At 46.5% G+C, this 25,450-nt stretch overlaps 2 protein-coding genes across 3 annotated transcripts in view; one reads left to right on the top strand and one right to left on the bottom strand.

Moving 5' to 3' along the window:
* Positions 1-25,450, top strand: part of LOC119405020 (leptin receptor gene-related protein) — a 282,779-nt gene that overhangs the window by 247,555 nt on the left and 9,774 nt on the right. The gene's annotated exons all lie outside the window — the stretch shown is intronic.
* The window catches only part of LOC119405019 (transitional endoplasmic reticulum ATPase), a 30,706-nt gene that overhangs the window by 3,046 nt on the left and 2,210 nt on the right, over positions 1-25,450 (bottom strand). The window contains exons 2-13 of one of the 2 annotated variants that reach the window (XM_037671764.2): positions 23,371-23,476; positions 22,430-22,602; positions 21,323-21,403; positions 20,655-20,847; positions 17,206-17,440; positions 16,216-16,485; positions 15,334-15,611; positions 10,966-11,088; positions 8,345-8,557; positions 5,679-5,763; positions 3,642-3,865; positions 2,508-2,666 (exon numbers count right to left, since the gene is read on the bottom strand). In XM_037671764.2, coding sequence (XP_037527692.1) covers positions 2,508-2,666; positions 3,642-3,865; positions 5,679-5,763; positions 8,345-8,557; positions 10,966-11,088; positions 15,334-15,611; positions 16,216-16,485; positions 17,206-17,440; positions 20,655-20,847; positions 21,323-21,403; positions 22,430-22,602; positions 23,371-23,476 — 2,140 coding nt within the window. Of the gene's footprint in view, positions 1-2,507; positions 2,667-3,641; positions 3,869-5,678; positions 5,764-8,344; positions 8,558-10,965; positions 11,089-15,333; positions 15,612-16,215; positions 16,486-17,205; positions 17,441-20,654; positions 20,848-21,322; positions 21,404-22,429; positions 22,603-23,370; positions 23,477-25,450 lie in introns of both variants that reach the window. The other variant, XM_049419157.1, reaches the window with a different exon arrangement.

The following is a 25,450-nucleotide window of genomic DNA, read 5'->3' as shown; positions in this document are numbered from 1 at the left end:
AGCGTAAACATAAACGCTACCGCCATGGCAGCAAACGAAACTGCGCCGCGTGCGCGTTGGTTTTTCTGCATTGCCCGCTTGAAAATATGTGGCTAGGTTCGCTGAAGAGCTGAAGCGATATTCTCGAGCATACGGATTTGGGATACGATCACGTACGTTCGCAAAATCGAGCGCAACTCGCACTGTCCGCGAACAAAACAGCCAGCTGGCGCACGGCGCCACGAAAGCGATGCAAGGTGAGCTACCGCGCTGCCAATGGCTTAACCAGCTCACGTCTGCTTAGTACGGTAACAGTCACTGCACAACACGACGCGAAAATCTCGCGAAAGTGATCGTGTCCCCAAAAGAGCTCGAGGATCTATCGCGTACTACGTCGCACACATGCGTTGACCAGCTTGCGTTTTGTCATAACTTGAGACACGCGGCGGTATGGGTACCACGAGTGCGCGTTATATCTAAAATAAACTTGCGTGTGACACGTCTTCGACTCGTTTTGGCAGATGTTGCCTGAGCCTCTTTTCCAGTCCTAAGTGGCACTCCAAAAATCTCATGAACTAGCTCAGCTTTTATTTGAGCTACTAGGTGATAACCGCGTACATACTGCATGGAATTATTACTAAGAAGTGGAAAAAGACAAAGCCGACGATGAAATAAGCAACAAAAGGGTGTACACATTTCTGAATTCATCTTCGTTTTTTTCACATCGACGCGTCGTAGCATAACATAATACCATATACCTCATATACTGGCCCGTAGATCGAAGTACGCTCGCACGCCGTTCGCGACCAACGAGGATCACACAAAAAACAATGTCGCGATCGCATTTATTCGATCAGTGCATTTTAACATCGAAGACCTAGTTGAAATAGTTAAGTTCTGACGGGGTTCACGCACGCAAACATACGGCGGAGCGAAATAGCTAGTTCGATCACAATCGTCTCAGCTAAATGCACATAAAGCACACACGACACCACAATCGAATACTACTACGAAAAAATAAACTCGAAAGGGGTCTTCATGCGTTCGTACGAACGTGTACATAACTTTTGGGACATGTGCACGACGCAGTTAGAATGGATAGAACGCGACAGTTCGCCGCGTTGTTCACGGAAGGAAACTTCACGGGACACATAAGAAAAGCAATAAACATTAGCTCCAAATGCTCGCCGCCACTCGTAATCGCGCCATCTCGCACGGCGGAACGGCGCCGAGCGGCCCGAGCGTAAGGACAAGCAAAGGTGTAGTCCGCAAGCACCCGCATTGCAATCCGTCGAGTCCTCACAAAGATGGCGGCGAGCGCGTATCGTCTCTTTTCGGCGTCTGCTAGCCCGAAACCTTCCAGAGAGCTTCCACGACTAAATTGCCCTGGAAGGTTCTGGCGACCCTCGGGCTCCCCGCGGGTCGCCAGAACCGTCCAACCCGAGAAAAACGAACGCCATCCGGAAGTGCACCGCAGGGGGGTCGGAGCAACCCGAGAAAAACGAGCGCGCTCTGGCTGGCTCTGGCAGCCCGCGGGTAGCCAGAAGTGCAAAATCAAAGAGCCCCAATAATTCGTTATATCAGAGTTCGTTATATCGAGGTTTGAGTTATGTGCATTACTTAGCCCTAAATATTCGCGTTTCAATTTGCGAGTACTGTACCATAACAACAACAAAAACTAGTGGCGCGTGGCCTCCAAATCGTCTGCAGTGCGTTGGTGCAAGATCACAGAAGCCTGCCTTCGCAATGCGTTCTTCTTGAGATGATTTGCAACTTTGCGACGCAGGGTGCAACTCTGTCCCACCATGTACAAAAAAAAAAAAAAAAAAAAAACACACCCACAGAGCACCACGTGCCTCCTCACCTCCGCAACCACGTGCAGACTAGCTTCCCGGAAAAAGTCTTTAGCCTAAACAAGAGTCTTCAGCCAGGTGCTTTGATCACATTCATCAGGAGGGTGTGGGTGTCACACTGGCGACGCAGCCTTTAGTGCACACCACTCACTGCTCGGGAGACAGCTTTCCTCTTTCTCCAGTGGAGCGTCAACGTTCCTTTCCCCCCGACTGAATCTCTCCCTGCTGCCACCAGCTGCCGTGAAGCACACCACTAATCAGCACCTGCTTTTCCTCCTCACACAAGTTTCGTTTTCGTCATAGCAACTGGGCATTGTACTCGCCTCTCTCCGTATGTCTGGGAGAAGCCGTGAGCTGGCCGGCACGTGCGCTGCGACTCCCACCCCGGCAATGCGGACAGCGTGCCGTCACGGCACGCTTTCCACCAGTGTGTACGTACCTCAAGACTATTTTATAGGGATAGAGTTTGGAAAAAGGGAAAGGTGAGGGCAGCTGCCCCTCTTCTCCACATTCACAATTTTTTTCAAATGGGATGTGACAAATGAGCAATAGAGATTGTCAAATTCTGATTAATCCAGCTGAGAATGGGCCACCCTGCTTGCGCTTCGTAGAGGTTCTGCCTAAGATAAAGGAGCAAACAAAATGCGAAGCAAGAAAGAAAACCCTGCTCCTTACCATGTTTGCATCGGGATTCTGGGAGCGCTCCTTTTCCCTACGGATCTCCTGCTCGATGGACTCCCGAATGGCCAACTTGCAAGCTCGCTGGCAGATCTCTGTGAGGTCGGCACCACTGAACCCAGGGCTGACGCTGGCTATGTAGTTCAGGTCCACATCCTGAAAACAGCAGAGACATTAGGTCTACGAAGCCAGTGTTGCAAAAGCATTGCTGCTGGTCAGCAACTGTACATACATACTTCGCGAGTTGTGTAATGCACCCACCTACAATACACTGCATGCTTCAGGCACTGCACACCGTAAGCAATGTGTTCACACAAACAAAGCGCCAGATGAACAGAGACCTGTTTTATTTTTTGCAAAAAAAGAAAAGAGGCATGCCAGGGTCGTCGACCTATCAATATACGGGTTGTAATGCTAAGCCTAAATGCTTGTGTAGCCCAAAGCTGGCACGAAGCGATGCCTCTTACGCATATCAAAGCACTCGTGCGTTTTGATTAAAAGCAGGACGCTCGGGGCATGGAATCACATTTTTGCAGGGTCACGCACATTAACAACCGTCCAGAGGAGATTATGGTGGCACCATGGAAGCCTTCATTAGAAAGGTGCATAGAAGAAACAAGCTTGGGCGCATCTGTGTGTTCTGCAAACACATTTTTCTCGGTATTCCTGGCACTGCTCGGAAAATCATGTCCACTCAGCCTTTTCTCCCCACTAAAGCTGACACGGGCATCAAAATTTTTACTTTTGAGGCTGTTTCGGAGCAGTTCGGCGCAACTCTTGCAATTTTTTGTGCTTTCAGAGCAGCTTGATGCAGGAAAAGGCCCTACGTAGTTTCTTGCTGCGTCTTGCAGCACAAATTGTAATGAAACGTCTGAAAGCCCTTGTAGATAAAGCAAGAATGGAGCAATGAATTTTCATCTCTTAAAAACTATGTAATTTATCATAAACATAATTGCATATTTGAAATCAGCACACAAAAATAGATAAGCTGTTAAAGTTCTATAAAAATCTGCTCAAAAACAAAACATGTTTCTGAAGCAGGGTCTCCCCTTAACCGTTCAATGCCCACGTTAAAAAATTCATTTCCCCAGCCAAATTGGCCGACACGATCTGTTATGGGCCAGTACTCACGGGTGCCAGTGGGGACTTGCGCAGGTTGGCCTTGAGGATGGCGACGCGCGACTTTTCGTCTGGGAGTGGGATGTAGATGAGTTGGTCGAGACGGCCGGGTCGCAGAATGGCCGGGTCGATGATGTCTGGCCGGTTGGTGGCACCAATGATGAAAACATTCTTCTTGCTGCTCATGCCGTCCATCTCGGTCAGAATCTGATTGATCACACGGTCGGCAGCACCGCCTGGTTTGCGGAAAAGGTGCAGCGGTAAGGACACCGGGCTACACCAGCGTGCCCTTCGGGCAACACATACACCGAAGGGCGGCAAGTACTTCAAGACTATTGTGTGGACACTGCTCTTTAAATCTGTTAAAGTTCTTAATCTGTTAAAGTTCTTAATCTATTTTGACAAAACTTGCAGAGTTTATGTAGGTATGTGTGTCAATTTCAAATATGCAATTATTTTTCTAGTGCGATTTCATGGGAGCATCATTTGTTGTCAACCGAAGGAGTTAAACAGTAAATCAGCATATCACAATGATCTGAAAGGAGATCTGTTTGGAACACGACAAGAATGGATCTTCTAAACATATTTGAACAGAAGTTATCGCATGTTGAATATTCGCCAAAAAGTCGCCGTCAAGCTGAGATTTCACTCACGAAAGTTACACGTACCACAACTGTTGCTCAAATAAGTTTAGAACATCCCTCATATCACTGCATACAGTCGTCACTCCGGATTATTGTAAGATGCTGATTTACTATGCAATTCTGTCAGTATAGAAAAAAATAATGCTCCCAAAAAGGCACATGAAATGTTCCACATTTTAAAAACTACATGTTGTGCTAGATAAATTATTGCATATTTGAAATCGGCACACAAAAATACATGTAAGCAAGCTTTGTCAAGATCAGCCGAGAATTCGAAGTTTTACAGCGCTGTGTCATGCCTTAAAACTAAGCAAACACCTTACAAAACTTGCACCAGCCAATTGAGCAGGAGCATCCTTTAGTACGTTAACAACATCCCAATGACTTACTTGGCTGTTCCTCTTTGGTTTTAATTTTAAGTACACAATGCACGATGATGCTACTGCCACCAAGAACTATCCACTCCAACTTGCTCCAAACTTTATGAACAAGTGGGTAATTATTGGATGTGCATCAGCTTTTGCTCGGGGCTGTGTCCGTTGTCGGTGGTGGTGTCCGCACTCCACTGCGCATGCGCCTACTCTCTCTCCCACTCTCCTCCATTACGCAGGTGTTCGTTCGCCTCCTCTCCTCCCCCGCGCTGCAGCCGCGCCGCCGCCAAATAGAGCCTGTCACCCACTCTCTCCTCTCCCTCCCGCTCGGTCGGCGTCCGCCATTCTCGCTTCGCTCCCGTTCAGATGAGTTGTGACGTCAACGCCACTCGTTCACACGGCGCTAACGGAAAGCAACGCACAAACACAACATAACACAAACACTAAATACAAGCCTCACACACTAACGGAAACGCCTAGTGAACGTAACGGAAACTTGGTGTGCGCCCCCAATGCTGCTTCCCATCCCGTCATGGTTCCCTTAAGTGGGAGACTAATTATTAATCCATATTTTTCACTGACAAGACTGCAGCTCTTTCTTCCCTAAGGATTCTCTTCTTGAAATACGTATTGTGAGCCTGCATCATTGAAAACATTAGCTGCAAGGTGCGGTAAACGATTTCAGAACAATGCCCATTGTCACACACTGGTTCCTCGAGCTCGAATGGAGATGTGGTTGTCAAGCAGGCATGCGAAATTTGGATGACTGGTGCTTTATTCCAACGGCTTGATCTGTAGCTTATGGTAAAATGATCACTTACTTGATTAAAATAATTAAATGTACGATACATTGTTCTCTAGGACTTGCCATGTAGGCACATATACCATAACTCCTTTCTACATATGGTATACAATCGTACTCTGAAATGTGCTCTATCCTGTTGCATGCGCATGCTGTATCAATATGCCCACTTACTATGGTCAATGTAGAGACTGCAGTATCGAAAATAAATAAATAAAACACAAAAACTCACCAGCATCACCGATGTTGCCACCCCTGGCTTTTGCGATGGAATCAAGCTCATCGAAGAAGAGCACACATGGGGCCGCTGCTCGTGCCTGCAAATAGCCAGCACCGAGTCAGCAATGCATGTCACTATTTGTGAAATGTTGAAATGAATTCTGGGATGTCACACACGAAAACAACTATAAAACTGAGGCACACCATATGAGGGGACTCTGGATTAATTTCGACCACCTGGGGTTCTTTCATGTGCTCCTAAATTTAAGTAAACGGATCTTTTTTGCATTTCAACCCCAGCAAGCATGGCTGCCATGGCTGAAAATCAAACTCGCCTCCTCTAAAGCCTAGTAGCACAACATCCCGGCCATGAAAATACAGTCGAACACGGATATATTGAACCCACATATATAGAATTTTCGGCTTTTGTAAAAGTAGAAACTCAACACGTTTATATCGAACGGTATTTTTACTTGCCATCGGATATATCGAACACTGCGCAAGCTGGAAGGTGCGCTTCGGCACTCGCTGCACCCCGTGGCCTTCGCGGCACCGCGCCTTCGCCGACACCCGATGCGCTCGAAAAATGTGAGGGCGAGAGGGCTCGGTCCGGACTGTACTCCTGTTGGGCGTGTTCTCCAACTTGCGGAACAGCTTTTTTTCTCTCTCTCTCTCTCTCTCTTATGCTTTCTCCGTGTTACCGTCGGCTCGGAGAGCAGGAACGAAGGAGCCGGTGGCCTCCTCCTTTCGCCTTTTCTTTCACTTTTTTTTTGTTGCTGTTTTGTGAATTTTGATCAGCCAACCACAGCCTGCGCCTTTCATATTTGCTCAGCCAACTACAGCTCGCGCCTTTCTTACATCGCTGCTGCCCTCGCAGGTAGCCCGGGTAGCCATCGCCACCATCGCGACTGATCGCGAGCGCTTTGTTGGCGGAGTCCACTTCCGTGAGTTGTCGCATACCACCGCTGTCCTCTTTTGCGTGCGTGCTGTGCAAAGGGGCTGCAGACTGCTTGAGCGGGTCACGGCAGCAAAATGAGTAAAGTCCGCGTGAGTGTTCTGCTGGCAGCCAACATAGAAGGGTCTCGGAAGCTCCAGCCCTTTGTTATCGGGAATGCAAGAGCACCGCGCTGTTTTAAGAACTCTAAGCAGCTCCCCGTTCACTATGCTTCGAACAAGAAGGCGTGGATGATGAGTCAGCTGTTCACAGGATGGTTGCAAGCGTGGGATGTCGAGCTGGGGAAGTCGGGGCGTCGCGCTTGCCTTCTTGTGGACAACTGCTTGGCCCACCACGCCACCTGCAAGCTCAAAAACATCGAGCTGAAGTTTTTGCCGGCCAACACAACAGCGAAGCTGCAACCACTCGACGAGGGCATCATCAAGTCTTTCAAGGTGGGCTACAGGAGGAGACTCCTTGATAGGCTGCTGGTCAACCTCCGCATGGGCACAGAGCTGAAGGTTGACCTGCTTGGTGCCATTCAAATGATGATGGGCACCTGGTGAGACTTGAAGACGGACACAGTGGCCAACTGCTTCCGGAGGGCAGGTGAAGATGGCGACGACGAGCGCATAGACGCGTTTCACAAGTTGTCGTCCCTCTTCCCGGCTGCCGTTCCACCCGAAGCGTCTGCGGACGATTTCGTGGAAGTGGACTGCAATGTTCAGGCTGTTGCGAGCCTCGCTGACGAGGACATTGTAGCTGCGGTCACAGGGACCCAGGATGCCCAGGCCAACAGCTCAAGTGGCGACGAAGATCATCCGGACGAGGCGGCGGCTACACGCGCGTACTCCGCCACTGAAGTGGCGGCAGCGTTCGGCTTGATTCGCCGTTGATGCGGCGACATGGAAGGAACTGGGTTGTCGCATCTGGACAGCCTCGATAAGGTAGAGGCCAGCGTCTTCAACTTCATTTCGAAGATGAAGAAGCAGGCCAAGATATGAGCTTTTTTTTCACGCAAATAAAACATTCTGTGTTCTTTTGCATCGTGTGTGCAGAATTAGTTGTCATTCTTGAATGCGCCGATTGTAGGTGATCATCCGCCACTGGTAAGGTCTCGGGGCCTGTATTTTTTTATATCGAATTTTTCATATATCAAACTAATTCGCGATCCCCTTCGAGTTCGATATATCCGTGTTAGACTGTACCACGCTCAGTGCCGATGGAGTATGTGGGTCAGTAACTATTCCAAACAGACCATAACAGTGAATGTGCGGGGCGCACACCTTGCTACAAGTGATGCAAGTAAACAGTTTCAAGCTAGCAAGTGTTTCTTCACCAGGTTACTGCCACAACAGCAAGAGAATTCTAGGCAACAGAAAACTCTAGTGATTACCACAACTGCTCACAAACTGCATGTGTACTGTATTTTCTCACATAACTCATTCCCATCTACAACCAGTGGAGAACTTCAAAAAAAGCCCTGCATACTACAGTGAAACCACCTCCCTTGCAATGCTGTGAAGCCACCTTGCACATCGAAATTCTGCACCCTGGGCTACAATATCTTTGCATTTTGTAACTAAGTTGATTGATGCGGATCAAATACCGGATATTTTAAGGCTTGGCGTGCCTTTCGTACACAGGTGAGTGTTATCCAGCAGATCTCGCACTTTAGGCCCACTCCTCCAATGCCGCTTTTATTCTTGTGCGATTAAAAAAAAGAACAATCAAAGTGCACGCACCTTGTCGAAGACGTCTCTCACGTTGGCCTCAGACTCTCCAAACCACATGGTCAGAAGTTCGGGTCCCTTGATGGAGATGAAGTTGGCCTGACACTCGTTGGCAATGGCCTTGGCTAGTAGTGTCTTACCACACCCAGGTGGTCCGTAGAAGAGTACGCCTCGTGACGGGGTCATGCCGAATTTGAGGAACTTATCCGGGTACTCCACAGGGTACTGTGCACAGAAGAGGACAAGAAGGGAACACAGCAATCGTCATTCGCGTGCAAGGATGTTTGGGGAGAGTAATCGTACTCGGAAGTCACACCGTCAAAACTTGGTGTAAAAAACGGCACTGTGGCAGCACTGTGGCGATTTGGGCAGGTTGGTTGTACACTTAAACCTCATTATAATGAAGTCAGACCTTACATGAAAATAACTTTGTGATATCCGAAAAATTCGTTATTAACGTACATTCCTAACACTATGAATTGCAAGGCTATTCATTTACTTCGTTATAACCAATATTTCGTTATATCGAGGTTTCAGCGAACATTAGAAACGATTTGTAGCACAAGATACACAGACAAGTTTCTGATTTCCTGTGGCGTCACCTTCCAATGCATTTAACGTGAAGGCAGTTGCCTCCAATTCAATGCACAGACCTTCGCAGCCCTAACACCCTGTTCCATGGTTACATACTACATACACAAGGATTCAGACAAGAAGCCGAACCACAGATTGAGCGACTACAGTATAACCTCATTACAACAGACCTTCATAGTGAAGAGGATTTTGGTCTGTTGTAAAGGGAGTATGTAAAATCCAAGTACTGTTACAACAGACTTTCATGTAAACACTGAACGGGTCTGTTATAACCGGAGAGAATTACGAGTCACAAACATGGTCTTATTTTTAACGGGGGACCAAAAAAAAATGCGATTTTTGGAAAATCGCATTTTCAGTTTCTGTAGCCCATTTTTATGTGATTCCAAAATATCTTCAATGAAAACTACGTAGAAGTGCTATAAAAAATGTGTTTTGCGTCTGCCGACTTGGCGAAAATTGCGGAAATATAAAAAAAAGCGTTTTTCAAAATTATAGCTCGGCAACGGCGCAACTGGGCGCCACCATTTCGGGCTCGTCGTAAAGAGCATTTCTCCGCGTTCAAGTTCTCCGTTTCAGCTGGCTCCTCCATTCAATAACAAGCGTACGAAAAACACGTTTTGGCTGCTTCTGCGGTATTACCACAGAAGCAGCCAAAACGTGTTAATGCTCGCTTCGGGATCGTCGTCTGCTGCTTGTGCGTCACGAGGTCGTGGCTGTCGAAAATTACGCTACTTAGTGACGCGTTCGCACTCGTTCTGTGTTTACGGGTCCACTACAGTTGAACCCCTTTATAAGAGGCACTCATGGGGGAGAAATTCTTGCCTGTTATATGAGGTGTCTCTTATAAGCAGGGTACTAAGTTATGCATTTTCCTATCAACCCTTACTTTCATGGAGCACATTGGTGTCTCTTATAAAGGGGTTTAACTGTATAATTTGGAACGCTTTAGTTGGGCAGCTGCAAGCGGAAGCTCAATCATCAGATTACGATAGCGCGCCGCACTCGTTGCGAACATCGCAGACGTGCGACTCGTTGGACCCGCTGTTCGAGGTTCTTGTTATCAGCACTTCGAAGCTTATGACGAAGACCACACCGGGACAACCCCTTGTACTCGCAATCGAGCATGACGTACTTTGAAACATTGGGTACCGCGGCCACGCACATCGCAACCGAGCTTTCTACTAGATGTCGTGGTTAGGCCTAACTCTGGTCACGGTGCCGATGTACGAGCCAAATCCGAACTTTGCGGGCAAGAACGTCGCGCTAGCGGACATGCGAAAGCGAGGAAGCCGTAATGTCCTTCGTCTCAAGCAACGAATCGCATTGACCGCTGGCTCCTCAGAACCGCGGATGGGCATTTTGCGCATCGGCAGCGGACCCCCCGGCCAAGCTCGCCGCGCAGCGACCGCGCAGAGACGCGGTGGCAGCGGCTCGCAATTTCGCGTGTCAGCGTCCCAAACACAACACCAAGCGCGCTGCGTGCAGTTTTTTTGTCGCTACAGCTAGGCATAGCTGATCATTGACAGACCGGGGATCGGCGGCCTTCGTTCTTAAATCGGTACGTCGATATCCGCGGTGCGCTGCTCCCGTCCCAAAAGTATGCTAAGCGATGTTTGAAGTCGGAAGTTAATGACCGTGGTAGAAAAGTCCGCTCTAAAGGAGTCCTGACCACCTTGCTGGCCTGAAATTTTAGTCAATTATACCCGAATGTCCGTTGTACCAGAATCCGTTGTAAACGAAGCTGAATCAATGGAACTAATACGGAGGTCAGCATAACGCCGCAAATTGGTATGTAATATCCGAATGTCTGTTGTAAACAGATCCGTTGTAACGAGGTTATACTGTAGTACTGCATTTACTCATGCAATGAACGCACCCTTTTATATATATATAAAAAAAGAGCAAAGCAAAGTTGGGGTGTGCGTTCATTACGCGAATAATTTAGAACATTGGGCACGGAAAAGAGTAACTAACCTCTACAAACATCCAAGTGCAACCGAGTAGTAAAGGTGTAACGCCAAATCAAACACACAGACCTGGATCATCTCCTGCAACTCTTTCTTGACATTGTCCAAGCCTCCAATGTCCATCCAGGTGATGTTGGGCACCTCGACAACAGTCTCGCGCAGAGCACTCGGGCTGCACTTGCCCATGGCCCACTGCAGAGCAGACAGTGACAGAAAACGTTAGAAAACTGGTTGGTGAGCAAAAATGAAGCAGATTTGTAATTAAACCCCCTGTATTATCTGAAGGTATCAACCCTTCATTCTCACTTAGCCTGAAGACACAGCTTCTCAATGAAAAGTTTCAGCTAGAGCTGTGCGAATAGCAAAATTTTGGGTGCGAAGCGAATTCGAATATTGAAGTGTGAGTGCGAATCGAATCGAATATTTTTCGAATATTTCTAGAATATTGCTAGAATATTTTTCGAATACTTCGAAGCGAAATTGCAGAAAAAAGTTAGAGAGGATTTCTAAGCATATTCTTATCAGATAGCAACATGAAAGCGTTTCTTTTCACTAGGTTGATGAAGCACTGGCGGGGTGGTGTTTCATAGTTTCCTTATCAAGAATGAGGCAATGTAGAAGCAGAATTCTATTTATGTACATGATTTGGTGCCGCCAGAGTTTTGCTGACAACACTTTGCACGTGATAGGCAAAGATGACATTTCCTCAGCCTCTCCTCCTCTTTCAACTTCTGTGGTAGCTCAACTGATGTGGCGGACAAGGGTGTGCTCGCTTCAAGTCCGGAGTTCCAAATCTGCCTCGTAGACGTCCATATATAAGAACATCTGAAATTTTGGATGCTAAAAACCTTCGGCTTCCGATTTTTCGGACTTCCTGCCCAAATTTCAGGCCCAAAACAGCATTACTTGAGCCCCCACCTCTGCCACATCTTTCATCTACACGTTGGAACCAGCGTTTTCTTGAGTTGGTACACTTGCGACCGTAGCAGAGCTTGAAAGGCAGCTTTGCCGCAATACCGGGGTGTGATGAGGTGAAGCATATTGAAAATCTAGGGACTACTTTCAATCGGACGTTGACTGTCTCTTCGCAAAGTTCGACCGTAACGGAGCTTAAGGGGGGACGCGGCTTTCGTATCACGAAAAATGGCAAAAAAATCGATTTTCTGAAAATTAAGTTTTCAGTTTCTGGAACCCTTTTTCTATCTGATTCCAAAATATCTACACTGAAAACCACCCAGAAGTGCTTCGAAAAGTTTGTTTTGCCCTCCGAGGTGGCGAAAATTATTGTGGAAATCGCAAAAAAAAACAGCGATTTTCAAAAAATTGTAGCTCCGCGATGGCGTGACCGCGAACCAACTTCTTGGCCTTGTTCGAAAGGGCATTTCTCCGTGTTGAAATTCCCCGCTTCAGCGGGCTCCTCCATTCAGAAAGAAGCGCACAAAAAGCAAACACTGGAGAGTCGTTCCGAGGCCTCCGATTGGCCGCGTCCGCCATGTTGCCCCAGCTCGCCTCGCCATTGGTCCGATGCTCGCTCCGGGAGATCGTCGTCTGCCGATTGCACGTTGCGAGTTCACGGCTGTCGAGAATCGCGCTACTTCGTGACACGTTTGCAATTGTTCTGTGTTCACGGCTCGACGATCACTTAGAATATAATTACGCTTTAGTTTGGAGCTGCAAGAGGAAGTTCTATCTGATTACGATGGTGCGCCGCGCTCCTAGCGAACATCGCAAACGCGCGTCTTGGACCGACTCTAGCGTTGACTTCAGCGTCGGATTCGCGGTTAGATGTTTTGATTTCTGCTTATCAGCACTTCTGACATCGTGACGAAGGCCATCGCGGGACGACTCTTTGTACTCACGACCACACATTACGCACTTCGAAGCAATGGGCACCACGGCCTGCGCACCTACTGCTCGGAGTCGTCACTAGGCCTAACGCCGCTCACGGCGCCGTTTAGCGAGACGAACCTCGAACCTTACGGGCAAGAACAACGCGCTAGCGTAATCGCGGCTATGTGCTTCTTCGCAAGCGAAGAGGCACATTGCTCGCCGGCATTTTGGGACCGCGGATAGGCATTTTACGCATCGGCAGTGAACTCCACAGCCAAGCTCGTCAGACCCCACGGCCACGAACTGCTCGGAGCAGCGGTAGCAATTTCGCGCGTTGGCACCCGAAAATGCGAGACCAAGTATACTGCGCGCAGATTTTTCGTCATCGTAGCTTCGCATTCGCGAATCGTCACCAAACGCCGCCACCAAGCACATCACGCGCCGGCTCCACGGACCCCGCGGCCGAGCACTTCGCGGTCAGAGTGCTGTCAATAAGCACTAGTGATGTAATTTATACGTGCTTGGAGCCGTGCTTGGTATCGCCGCAGGCGTTTATGAATGTTCTGAAACACTGAAAGCCTCGTAGACTAGCGTTGCCGCGATCGGCCGAATGATAATACGTTTCATACGCGAGGGTGGCAAAAGAACGTGTATGAAGCAGGGGGACGAATTTTTATCTGCCCGACTCGTGTCATTGAATAAACTGCTCAAAAATCCTTGTGCCACTAACGTCTTGGCCATAACTGTTTGTTATTTGGAACGAAGGCATCGGCTATCATGGTGTGAGTCATTTTCTGTCACAACAAACCTCTCTTTATAAAAAATATTCAATGATTAATTGTAATCAATAAGCAAGACTTAATTATGCTAATGACAGCATACATACAATAAATATGTGTAATTATTTCAGTATATGGCCTTATTAGATTGCAATAACTTCTTTTCTGTCATGTCTATCACACGACTCCGTCATACAGAGAACTTGGTTTGAAATCCATACTGGTTTTTTGTAGATAAAAAAAGGAGGTTATGAAAAAAGAACAAAGGCACACTGGAGAAAGGCCACATGTCCAAGAAGTGATACACCATAAAAAAAAAAACCAAAGACCACAATCTTTAGGTGTTTTAGAAAAGGCCAAACTTTAAATGCAGTTTTCTCAATACTGTTTTTTTGGCATGTTGCTCAGCTCGTGAAGCAGATATCTTGGCAACTACAATACAGATTTTGATTCCGTTTTTTTTATTTTAATCCTTGAAGTCTTGTTGACAGGATGACATTATTCTTTACCTTGCTTAGGGCATAGTTTTTTTTGTATGTGATAACTAGTGCATGAGAAGTTCTGATGCAACACATGAAGCTGATGGGGATGTTATTTGTAAAAAAACTAAAAGGAATAGACAATTTTTAATAATGTCATCCTGTGTAGTGTTCTTTTGAGTAAAGATCAAAACCACTTGGACTTTCCTGGCATGTTTTGTTACAATGCTAGGCTTTTCACCAGCAGAGTATGTCATCAGATTATGTAACATAGTGTAATTTGAAAACTACTCGAGATATCGCAATGAAACTTCATATATAGCTATTCGAGACACTCTTCAGTGTGCCTGCCAAATTTGATTACTCTAGGTCAACAAACAAAAAAGTTTTTTTTTGATCGCCACCTCCCCCCTTAAAAGGCAGCTTTGCCGCAATAACGGGGTGTGATGAGGTGAAGCATATTAAAAATTTGAAGGGGTCACTTTCAATCGAACGTTGACTGTGTTTGTTTTTGGGAAGTTCGAATGGTAAAATTCCAGTGCAAATCGAATCGAATAGCAAACGCTATTCGAAATTTCGAATATTCGCACACCCCTAGTTTCAGCCTTTAGCATTACATGCAGAAGGCAATATCAGAGCAGAAATTCATGTCTCTCAAGCAGCCCATGGCCCGTGAGAAAGCCAACAGCCTAGCTCGTTTAAAAAGCAGTGAAAAAGACACCACCATCATAAAGGAATACTGAAACCAATGTTTGAAGCCAAGCTTACTCCGCCATACAAACCTGTACACAGAGAGAGCTCGGAGCAAGTGTGAAGCTCAGGAAATGGTGATGAGATAATTTATTTTGACGTTTCTGCATCAGTTTCTGCATGGCGCACCTACTGACATCGACACTGACGTGATGTCAGGCTACAGTGTCAATTCTGGCGACGTCACACACGCTGGTGTTGGTTAGTTGTGATGATGTAATACCAAAACATACAAAATGGCCTCTTGTGCGTCACAAAAGCAGTTATGAAGTGGAGCGGAGTGACCATGGAAACATTGCGATATCTTGCGCGAGCAGACTAGAAGATCATACAGTGTCACGACATCAGGGTACAGTAGAAACTGAAAGTGGAGCTTAAAAATTTGTTTTTCAGAGCGCACTCATGCTAACCAGTACATTTCCTAGGCTAGGCTCTTGAGGGCTTGGCCCATCGTTGAATGAAAAAGAACAAAAGGAGGAAAATTATCGACCGAGTAACCCTATAAGATCAAGAATATATCCCCATGACACCACCAAGATGTGCAAAATATCGGGTCACGATGCATAAGTTTCAGCAGACGCACATCCAGCGACACTCACCCTGAAGTTGTCCATGGTGACAGCCAATGAGTTGAGCACCTCCGCGTCGATCTGGTCATCCTCGAGGTCAATGAGGTCCATCTTCTCGCGGATCTGCTGCAGAGCAGCCTCTGAGCAGAGTGCAGCCAAATCTGACCCCACAAAACCGTGAGTTTCGGCTGCTATTTTGTCGAGGTCGACGTTTTCAGCCAGCTTCATGTTCTTGGTGTGAATGCGCAGGATCTCCAGGCGGCCGGTCGAGTCGGGGATACCAATGTCCACCTCTCGGTCAAAGCGGCCTGCAGCAACACGTCATCATACTGTGATCCAAGTCAAGTGCCAATAAAAACTCTTTACAACAACAATAAAAAGTGTTATAGTAGTGTAGGTGCAATATTTGCATATTAACATGCAAAAAGGAGGCATATGAATGCAGAACTAGCTGAAACTTGCACAAATCACTTTGCTGAACGCTGGCAACAACAAGCTCCAAGGAGCTGCAAGGAGGTTTGACAAAGCTAGCATCAAGGTGCAGTGTATATTAACGCATTATTGCCAAGTGTTTATTGGAAACTCATGGAAAAAAGGCTGGCTACATGCTAATAATTCATAAAAAACAAAACGGGAACAAAAATGCTGCTATAAATCTTCAGCATTCTCAGACCGGTTTCATCATTCTAACAACAGAAAGCTTTGCCTTCAAGCGGATGAGCCATACTCTCCAAAATGGTTTGGGGACAGTTAGGTAAGGATGAGCTGGGCTCATCCTAAACGAGGAATGTGTTCATTGGCACGCATCATCAACACTAACTCCTTTCAGGGCAACCCCTGGAATAAATATCACTGGCCACAGTATCTTTACAGTATAGCAACGGCAACAAAGTGAACACCAAGCAAACTGACCGAAGCGTCGAAGGGCGGCGTCGATGCTGTTTGGTCGGTTGGTGGCGGCCATGACGATGACGTGGGCACGCTGCTTCAACCCGTCCATGAGGGTCAGGAGCTGAGAGACGATGCGGCGCTCCACCTCGCCGTGCGTCTTCTCCCTTTTCGGTGCGATGGCATCCAACTCGTCGATGAAAATGATGGACGGTGCGTTCTTCTCTGCCTCTTCGAAAGCTTTTCGCAAATTGCTCTCAGACTCTCCAGCCAATTTGCTCATTATCTCGGGTCCTGTTGGAACATGCACACAAAAAAAGTGCGTTAGGGTTTTGGAGAGTCAACAATGCAATATACTTTTAGAGCCGAATGCATCTTTTGTTTCCGATAAAGCGCCCCATCCAGAGCCGTATATTCCTTCGGAGAGTTCGGCGGAGGGGCGGAGCCAACAACCATCCAAATTTAGCGGCGGCGCGGCGCTGTCCGCCATTTTGTGCCGCGGCACTGTAAGCTCGCGTTGGCGTGCGCCCGCAACGCTCCGTCTCTGGCGAACCCTTTCTTCAGCGACCGCGCTGCAAGCCCCCATTGCGACGTCCGTGCAGGTCCACGATGTTCCACGCAGCCGACACGTGCACGATCAGCAGCAAACACACACCAGGTCGGTCACAGAGGAAGCATAAATGCCGACAGCGACGTCACGGGTACAGCATCACGAGAAACCTCGGCACGAAATGGCGTCGGCGGCGCGGAAGCGCGCTGTTGCCAGACTGGCGGCGAGATCAAAAGAGCGCCGAACTCTCCCAAAGGGAATATACGGCTCTGGTCCCATCAAGTGAGGTTTCATATTGTTGGCAACGGCTACAATCATTTAGTACAGAAGAAGGTTGGAAACAGATAATTTAGCTGGCCCCGGGAAATTTATATTCGAACTCCCATCACGCGTTGTGATAAAAAAAATCAAATCAATCTAACAATCACATAGGACACTGTCGTTTCTTAAAGACGAGCACGCACCGTTGATGAGGAAGAAGAAAGCGCCAGTCTCATTGGCGACCGCACGAGCGATGAGAGTCTTTCCTGTGCCGGGTGGACCGTAGAGAAGGATACCACGGGGAGGCTTGACGCCAATGGCCCTGAATAGGCTGGGATGTCGCAGTGGTAGCTCAACCATCTCCTTGATCTGTGCTAGCTGCTTGCGGCAGCCACCAATGTCGTCGTAGCCAACCTCATTCAGGGACTCTTCTTCCTCCTGCAACATTTGCCCATGCTCAACGTAAGATCACCAGAAGTTTATTGCAAACCACTGGTGTCCATAAAAGCTAGTGAGGAAACACTGTTCAGCACGGCAGTTTAAGGGGGGACGCGGCTTTCGTATCGCGAAAAATGGCAAAAAAATCGATTTTTTGAAAATCACATTTTCAGTTTCTGTAGCCCTTTTTATATCCGATTCCAAAATATCTTCACCGAAAACCGCGTAGAAGTGCTATAAAAAAATTGTTGCGCCTGCCGAGGTGGCGAAAATTATTGGGGAAATCGCAAAAAAACACTGATTTTCAAAAAATCATAGCTCCGCAATGACGCCACCGGGCGCCGATATCTTGGGCTCATCGGAAAGCGCATTTATCCGTCTTCAAATTCCCCGCCGTAGCTGGCTCCTCCCTTCGAAAACAAGCGCACAAAAAGCAAATGTTCGAAGGTCGTTTCGAGCCCTCCGATTGGCCGCGTCCGCCATGTTGCCCCAGCGCGCCTCGCCATTGGTCCGATGCTCGCTCCGGAAGATCGTCGTCTGCAGCTCGTGCGTCTCGAGCTCACGGCTGTCGAAAGTCGCGCTACTTCGTTGCGTGTTCGCAATCGCTCTGTGTTCACGGCTCGACGATAACTTTGAACAAGAACTACGTTTTAGTTTGGAGCTACTAGCACTACTAGCGGAAGCTCGGTGGGATTACGATGGCGCGCCGCACTCGTAGCGAACATCGCAAACGCGCGTCTCGGACCGACTTTCTAGCGTTGACTCGTCGGATCCGTGGTTGGAGGTTCTGCTTATGCGCACTTCGGACGTCGTGACGAAGATGATCGCAGGACGGCTCTTTGTACTCGCGACCACGCATTACGTACTTTGAAACATCGGGCACCGCGGCCGGCGCGTCTACTGCTCGGAGTCGTCACTAGGCTTAACTCCGCTCACGGCGTCGGCATGCGAGACGAACCTCGAACTTTGCGGGCAAGAGCAACGCGTTAGCGGACTCGCGGCAGTGTGCTTCTTCGCAAGGAACGAAGCGCTCCCCCCGCCGGCTTCTCGGTACAGCGGATGGTCATTTTACGCATCGGCAGCGGACCCCACGGCCAAGCTCGTCGCGCAGCGGGCGCGCGTCGGCGTCCCGCAATGCGAGGCCAAACACGTTGCGCGCCTATTTTTCGTCGCCGCGCCTAGGCATATTGCGCATCGTCACCGAATGCCGCCACCCAGCACATCGCGTGCCGACTTCCCGGACTATGCGGCCGAGCACTTAGAGGTGAAATAAGGCACTGGTGATGCAATTTAGGCGCGCTTGGGGCCGTGCGTAGTATCGCCGTAAGCGCTCATGAATCATCTGAAAAAATAAAAGCCTCGCAGAAAACCGTGTCCGCGACCGGGTGAATGATGAAGCGCATCGCAGGCGAGGTTTACAAATTAGCTTGACGAGTGAAACAGGGAGATGAATTCATATCTGCCCAGTTCGCGTCTTGATAAACTGCTAAGGAATTCCTATTCCACCATAACTGCCTGTTATTTAGGAAGAAGTGACAGGCTGCCATGATGAGAGCCGCTTTTAGTATCCTATAAAAATGATTCAATGATCAATTGCAATCAAGACTGTTAATTGTGTTAATGAGAGCATGAATACAAGAAAGCTGGCAAATCATCATAGTACATGACCTACTTGAATTACAATATCTTGTTTTTTGTCATGTCTATTACACCACTTCATAACTTCGTTTAAAATTCATGCTACATGTTCTTTGTATATCAGAAAAGGATTTTAAGAAAAAAGAAAGAAAACACTTGTGCAGGAGGTCCAACCTTATAAAACACCTTAAAGATCACAATCTTCTTGTGTTTTAGAGAAGCAAGGCACCTCAAACTAAAGACAGGGCACTCAAGAAAGTGCACATTACGAAGGACTCAAAAGATTACGACCCCAGTGCCTTTTGATGAAGTAATATCGTTGGTACAACTTTAAAAGCCGTTTTCTCAAAACGACTTTTCTTGCTTCCTGCTTCGCTTGTTCCGCTGATTTCTCACTGACCGCTGGGTCTATTTCAGTTCCGTTTTTTGTTCTATATTCCTTGAAGCACAGTTCAGGGCGTGACATTCTTGCTTTTTCAGTATGGCGTTTTGATAATTAGCTATTTGACGAGTTGCACAAAGCCTCGATGCCTGTTGTGCAGTCACCTCATGAAAAATGAAAACTAAAAAAAATTTTGTTGCAAATAAAAAAATCTAAGAATGTCACGCCCGCAATCAGACATCTTAGAATGCATAGCACTTTGAACGAGTTTCCTATCACATTTTTTAAGCGAGTCAGACTCGGAACAAGAGCAGAAGGTGAAATATATTGTAAATCAAAAAGTTTTAAAGATATATTCATGAAATTTCTACAGTAGCATTAAAACAACATTTCAAATAAGTGTGCCAATTTTCATCAAAATCCATGAAGAAATAAGAAAGTTGGTAACGAAAGCCACGTCCCCCCTTAAAGCGCTACTGAACAAAACTACGTAAAACAGTGTGCAAAAATGGGACAACTATGGATATGTATCAGCTAACCCACCTACAATCAGTGAACAAAACTTTTGCTGCCAAGTTCTTCTAGTTCAGATTTTTCAACCAAAGAAAAATTATGCTTTTTACGTTGCTCTTGGAATGGGGCATGTTGAACAATATAGTGCAGGAGTCTCAAACCCGTGACCCCTCCCGCAGCAAACTGTCATCGTCCACTATGTTTAAAAAAATTTTTCTTAATTATGTGTACGAGCTACACTAACGTCAATGGTTTCAAGCATTTTTTTCGCGAGGCGCCCCATCCATTTTCCATGTGTAAAGATAGACATAACTGTGGAACATTAACTATCGCGGAATCAGAGTCCAGATTGCAGTCATTCCGGAAATCAGTATCAATAACTCGAAACCCGATGTCAGTCCTGTCAAGAAATGACCGATATATGAGATATGGAAAAGGCCCACTGTGAAATGGCAAGAATTGCTGCTGAGCGTCGCTCCGCAGCAATTCCAGTGTTAGACCTTCCAGTGTTGAAGTGAAGCTTATTTTATAGTGGTGTAACATTCTTGAATATAAAGGCAAAACTCGAAATACCAAAGGCCATCAAAGATTGCATTGCATCATTAGGTGCTGCACTTTTCTCCGATTTCACATCAAGCACACACTACACGCCGCAAAGAAACGCAGAGGCCTGTTACGCACCTCGCGCTTGATGGGTTCTCCATCACAGTGAATGACAGTGTCTGGTGCCACAATGCAGTAGGGCGACGGGTCCGTTTCGACCACCTTGAACTCGACTGCACGCATGCCACCGCGGACAAGGAAGAGGTCCCCTTTGTGAATGGGCCGGTAAGCCTCCAGGAAGTATGGCTTCAGGTACACCTCAAATAGGCTCCTGTACGAACAGCGTGACACGTAGTGAGTTGTCGAAAACAGCATTCACTGGGGTTTTGCCACCAAGAACACAGCTAAAAAATCAAGCCCACAAACATTGCTTCCCATCTCGCCACCCACACTTCTCACTAGAAATACAATATCTGGTACGTGCGAAGCACAAACAAACATGCTGCAAGAATAGATAATGCCACTTCATTTCATTAATTTCACTTAGTATTTTAGCATACTCGGCCTTTACCTAAACGAAGGCATATGTTTCGTAACAGTTCGTATCAATAGTTTTCCTTTTGGAGAGGGAACTGTCTCATGCCACAAGGAACACGTGTGCATATACGAACATATATACAACCTATCTTTGTAGAGCTAAACCCTATGCTACAAAGAAGCACTAATTTTAGGCTCCAGGTAGAAAAAAAAAACTTTTATAGAAGACAAAACTGTCTGCAGTACGATATGCAGCACAATCCTCTTACCCTGAGAGGCCCTCGACAGTATCATCGATGGGCAGCACATGGATCCGTTTGCCATACTTGACGTCCGGGCAGGCCTGGATGCTGGTTCATGGAAGGGAAGGGCAATCATTAGATTATGCTAACGACAAACTAATTCTGTATGTATCACAGTTTGATTCTTGCTAACACAGAACCTGCTTGCCCTTACATGCTAATGCCGCTGAACATGTACTAACAACCTCTGGCCGTTTGCATAAAAAACTAAAAGATGCCCATTTTTACAGTTGCCAGCATACCATTGAAATTAACAACACAGGAGGGGATGATTATGAGTGAGAAATATGCAGAAGACATGCTGCCTGCTGTTCCAGGAAACAAGTGCTTTCGTGAAAGGTACCACAGATCAAGAAGTCCAAAATGTCACTATTAAATTTCACCCATGTCTTCTTTGCAGAAGTTTACACATATAAAACAATTGAAGACAGTGAACTACACATCACACACAGTACAAATTACCGAACAACATACGATTGTTTTGGTGAACTGAGATACGTATAAAACAGGGGCGTAGCCAAGGGGGGGGGGGGGGTTCAACCCCCCCCCCCCCCCGAAATTTTTCAGTTTTGCTTGCGTATATAGGCACGCACACATACAAACGCACGTACGAACATACATAAAGTATGGTTGAAACCCCCCCCCCCCCCCTCCAAAAAAAAATTTCTGGCTACGCCCCTGGTATAAAAATAAAATTGCAGTATTACAAGCCAAATTCACGACATAGTTCTGAGGCATGCCATAGCAGGCAATTCCGGATAATTTTTGACCACCCTGGGGTTCTTTAACATGCACCCAAATATTAAATTTTTTGTTTTTTCCATTTCATCCGCATAAAAATGTGGCTACCATGGCCGGAACTTCAACCGATGTTCTCAAGCATAGCTGAGCAGCACATTAGTGCCATTAAAGTTTGGTGGGTCCCCCAGAGAAATAAACCGTGACACATGTACTGCTCCAGAGTGCAAGCTCAAGAACATTGTGCACGGGCAGAAAATGCATACAAAACAGCGCTTGGCATTGTGACACTGTGGTTGTTGCCTAACTTAGTAGAGAGCCAATGTCCTTGCTCACCTCACCACATCCCCGAGGCGCACACGCAAGTTGTTTCGGATGCAGCGGTTCATGCGGATCTTCTCCGATGGGCAGGTGTCATCGGAGAGCACAATGCACACCGTCTCGCGGCGCTTCTTGCCCTTGAGCAGCACTGTGTCACCCCGGAAGAGCATCAGCTCATCCATCTTGCCCTGGACGTGGCGAGAGAACAGGCATGCATCGCTTGTATGAAATGTTTCTATTTAAACGATAAAGACAGTTCCGAGGATTCCAGCGGGGCAAGCAATGTGAAAATAGAGGAGGACAAAGCACGCTTCATCAGTAAACTTGAGCTTCCTAATGAAGTAAGAGCACAGGCACAACAATGGCAAATGAGCTCATGGGAAAAACAATGTACATTGTCTTGCACTAGTTTTGTAGCACCATGTGGCCGAAATACAAAATACATACTTTGAAATCTGTGACATCAGTGACATTCATCTATTAGTTTCAGCAGGAACTTAAAAGTGAGATGTTGATTTTCTCTCTTAATGATGAACATGTGACGTAAGATTAGTGACAAAGTTCCGAAAGATAATCTGGGAACTGACAAAAAGTACGAAGTAGGGGGAATCTATTTCCTTTCACGCACTTTCCTTTGCTAGCAGGCACCTGTGAAAACGATTTGCCATGATGATGACTGGAGGTAAGGAGGTCTCTTCTTGAACTTATAAGGGAACATGGCACAGCATTTTGAGGAGGGAGAGTGAAAGATAGGAGAGAGCGGAAAGGGTAGGCCACCACTTCGAAATGGGTACCCAGGGCAAAGAGGTGCTTGGTTAGGGTATCTTTTACATGAACTGCCGGGAGCCCTACTTAGAATCCATGAATTCACCCTCTTCATAAACCTGCTGGGCTCCTGATAAGCTCAGATGGTAAAGCATCGACACTGAAATGCTAGCACACACACATGTGCTTACCTGGGACAGGGAGACGACAGAGTTGTCATCGTTGATGGCGTCCTCTACAAGCAGGCGGTTCGGCTTCTGCTTAGTCTTCAGGATGGCTGTGGCCAAGTCGTCTGGACTGTAGACACAAAAACCAGAATCCCAATAAGAATAAATCTACACAACATTCTTTGCTACGCATACTACACAGCAGTAAAACAAGAGCCCTGTACCATAATTTCTGAAATATGTGCGAACATCGGTGCAGAATTGTGGGAGAAGTGGGATTCATTATTACAACCAGGAGTTCATTGATGTGCACAAATGTTTATGTATCTCACTCACATCAAAATGCTGCCACAGTGGCCAGGAACTCGACCCGCAGCCTTGCACTTAGTACAATACCAAAGTGGCTAATCTACCATGTTCAGTACCATAACACTAAGCTACCATATTCAAACTTTTTCTCCAGCACCTAATACAAAATTTTTGAAGCCAAGTGCACCGAGTGCACAAGTTATAAGTATTCAAGTTTAGACGTAATGTGCTTGATGAGTTTTTAGGTGTAGCATTTCAATGTTTAGACGTGTTAAAGTTTAGGCCTTCTCATTTAAGATAGAAGGTTACTCTGTACACTAACTAAACAAAAACTTTTTTTCTTCTGTTCTCTGGTAGAAGTTACAAGACACCTGAACTAGTTTCTTGGAGTCTTGAGCTTGCTGTAATAATTATTGCTGGGGTTTCATGTGCCAAAGCGACTATATGATTACAAGGCATGCTTTAGTGAAGGGCTCTGAAAATTTCAACTACCTGGGGTTCTTTACTATGCACCTAAACCTAAGCACACAGGCCCCCTAGCATTTCACATCCACTGAAATGCAACTGCCGTTCTCACAAATGTTTGAAACAGCCTATAGTGAAGTCCTGGTCTTCACAGATGTGCTTTCGGCAGCGCAGATATCACCATTAGCAAGATGCAGTTATTTAGTGTACGATCTTTCAGCGTGCCATTGAGAGAAAACCTGCGGCATTACCCCGCACTACTGCTATTTTTATTACTGCCCCATTGTCACGTAGCCACAAGGTGGCTCACCAATGTGAAACAACACAACATGCCAGGATCATCGCTTGTCAAGTCAATCCAATGACTGTATATCATCGAGTCATGAAAATTTCAATTCAGTGAACTTTCATATGATGTTAGTTCCTTGACACTAAAAGTTATGAAGCAAAAGTAATGTCATTGAAGTGCTAAGAGATTATGTTTCAAATGTAATGGCCATCAGTTAAAATAGTGACACACAGTCTCATCAATTAAACAATTACAGCTGACAATTTAGGATGAACTACTGGGATGAAGGATAACATTGACGAGCACCTCTAAAAAAATGTGCAGAGAGCAGTGTTGCCAGTTATTGCCTTACAAGCAGAAATCTACCAACTGTGGGGTGTTTTTTTTTTTTTTTTTTTGACAGCAATCCAGTTCACTTCCTCAGGTGAAAATGTCCACTGCGCGTTAGCTCCGATGATATTCATTGTTTTGCATACAGTAATTTTTCACGAAATAAGTGTTCTCGCATCCTGTACTAGTTAACGACAGATATTACTATTAACTACAAACAAATGGTATTCGACTGAGCTAGTTTATTGATAGCTAATACTAGTACGACCAGTGGAATTGAAAAAAAAAAGGGACAAAGGGAGGACAGACAAGGACTTGACTGTCTGTTGTCCTTGTCTGTCCTCCCTCTGTCCCTCGTTTTTCCAGTTCCGCTGGTCAGATGTGTATTACAAAGTTAAGTTTACCTTAGGCGATGCAGTTTTTGGAATGTGGGCTCAAACGAAATGAAGCTATACATATTAAATAAGATGAGCCTCAGAAGAAACTCCGAAGTACAAAAATTCCTTTAGTAAAAAGGTAAGAGGGCGAAGTGATCCAGGAGCCAGCTTTTGCAGATGCAACCACAGATGGAAAATAATGATGCCAAGAAAAGCATAGGGCATTATGTTGCAGTTTTTAAACGTGTTGTCATTACGAGATAAACAAGGGAAACGAAAATGAATAGGAAAGCAGTCTAGAAAGTCACCGCCTGTTTAGAATCCCACGCAAGAA

Source organism: Rhipicephalus sanguineus, chromosome 9 (genome assembly GCF_013339695.2).
Source record: "Rhipicephalus sanguineus isolate Rsan-2018 chromosome 9, BIME_Rsan_1.4, whole genome shotgun sequence".
Classification (NCBI taxonomy): domain Eukaryota; kingdom Metazoa; phylum Arthropoda; class Arachnida; order Ixodida; family Ixodidae; genus Rhipicephalus; species Rhipicephalus sanguineus.
This window is presented reverse-complemented; position numbering and strand designations above follow the sequence as displayed.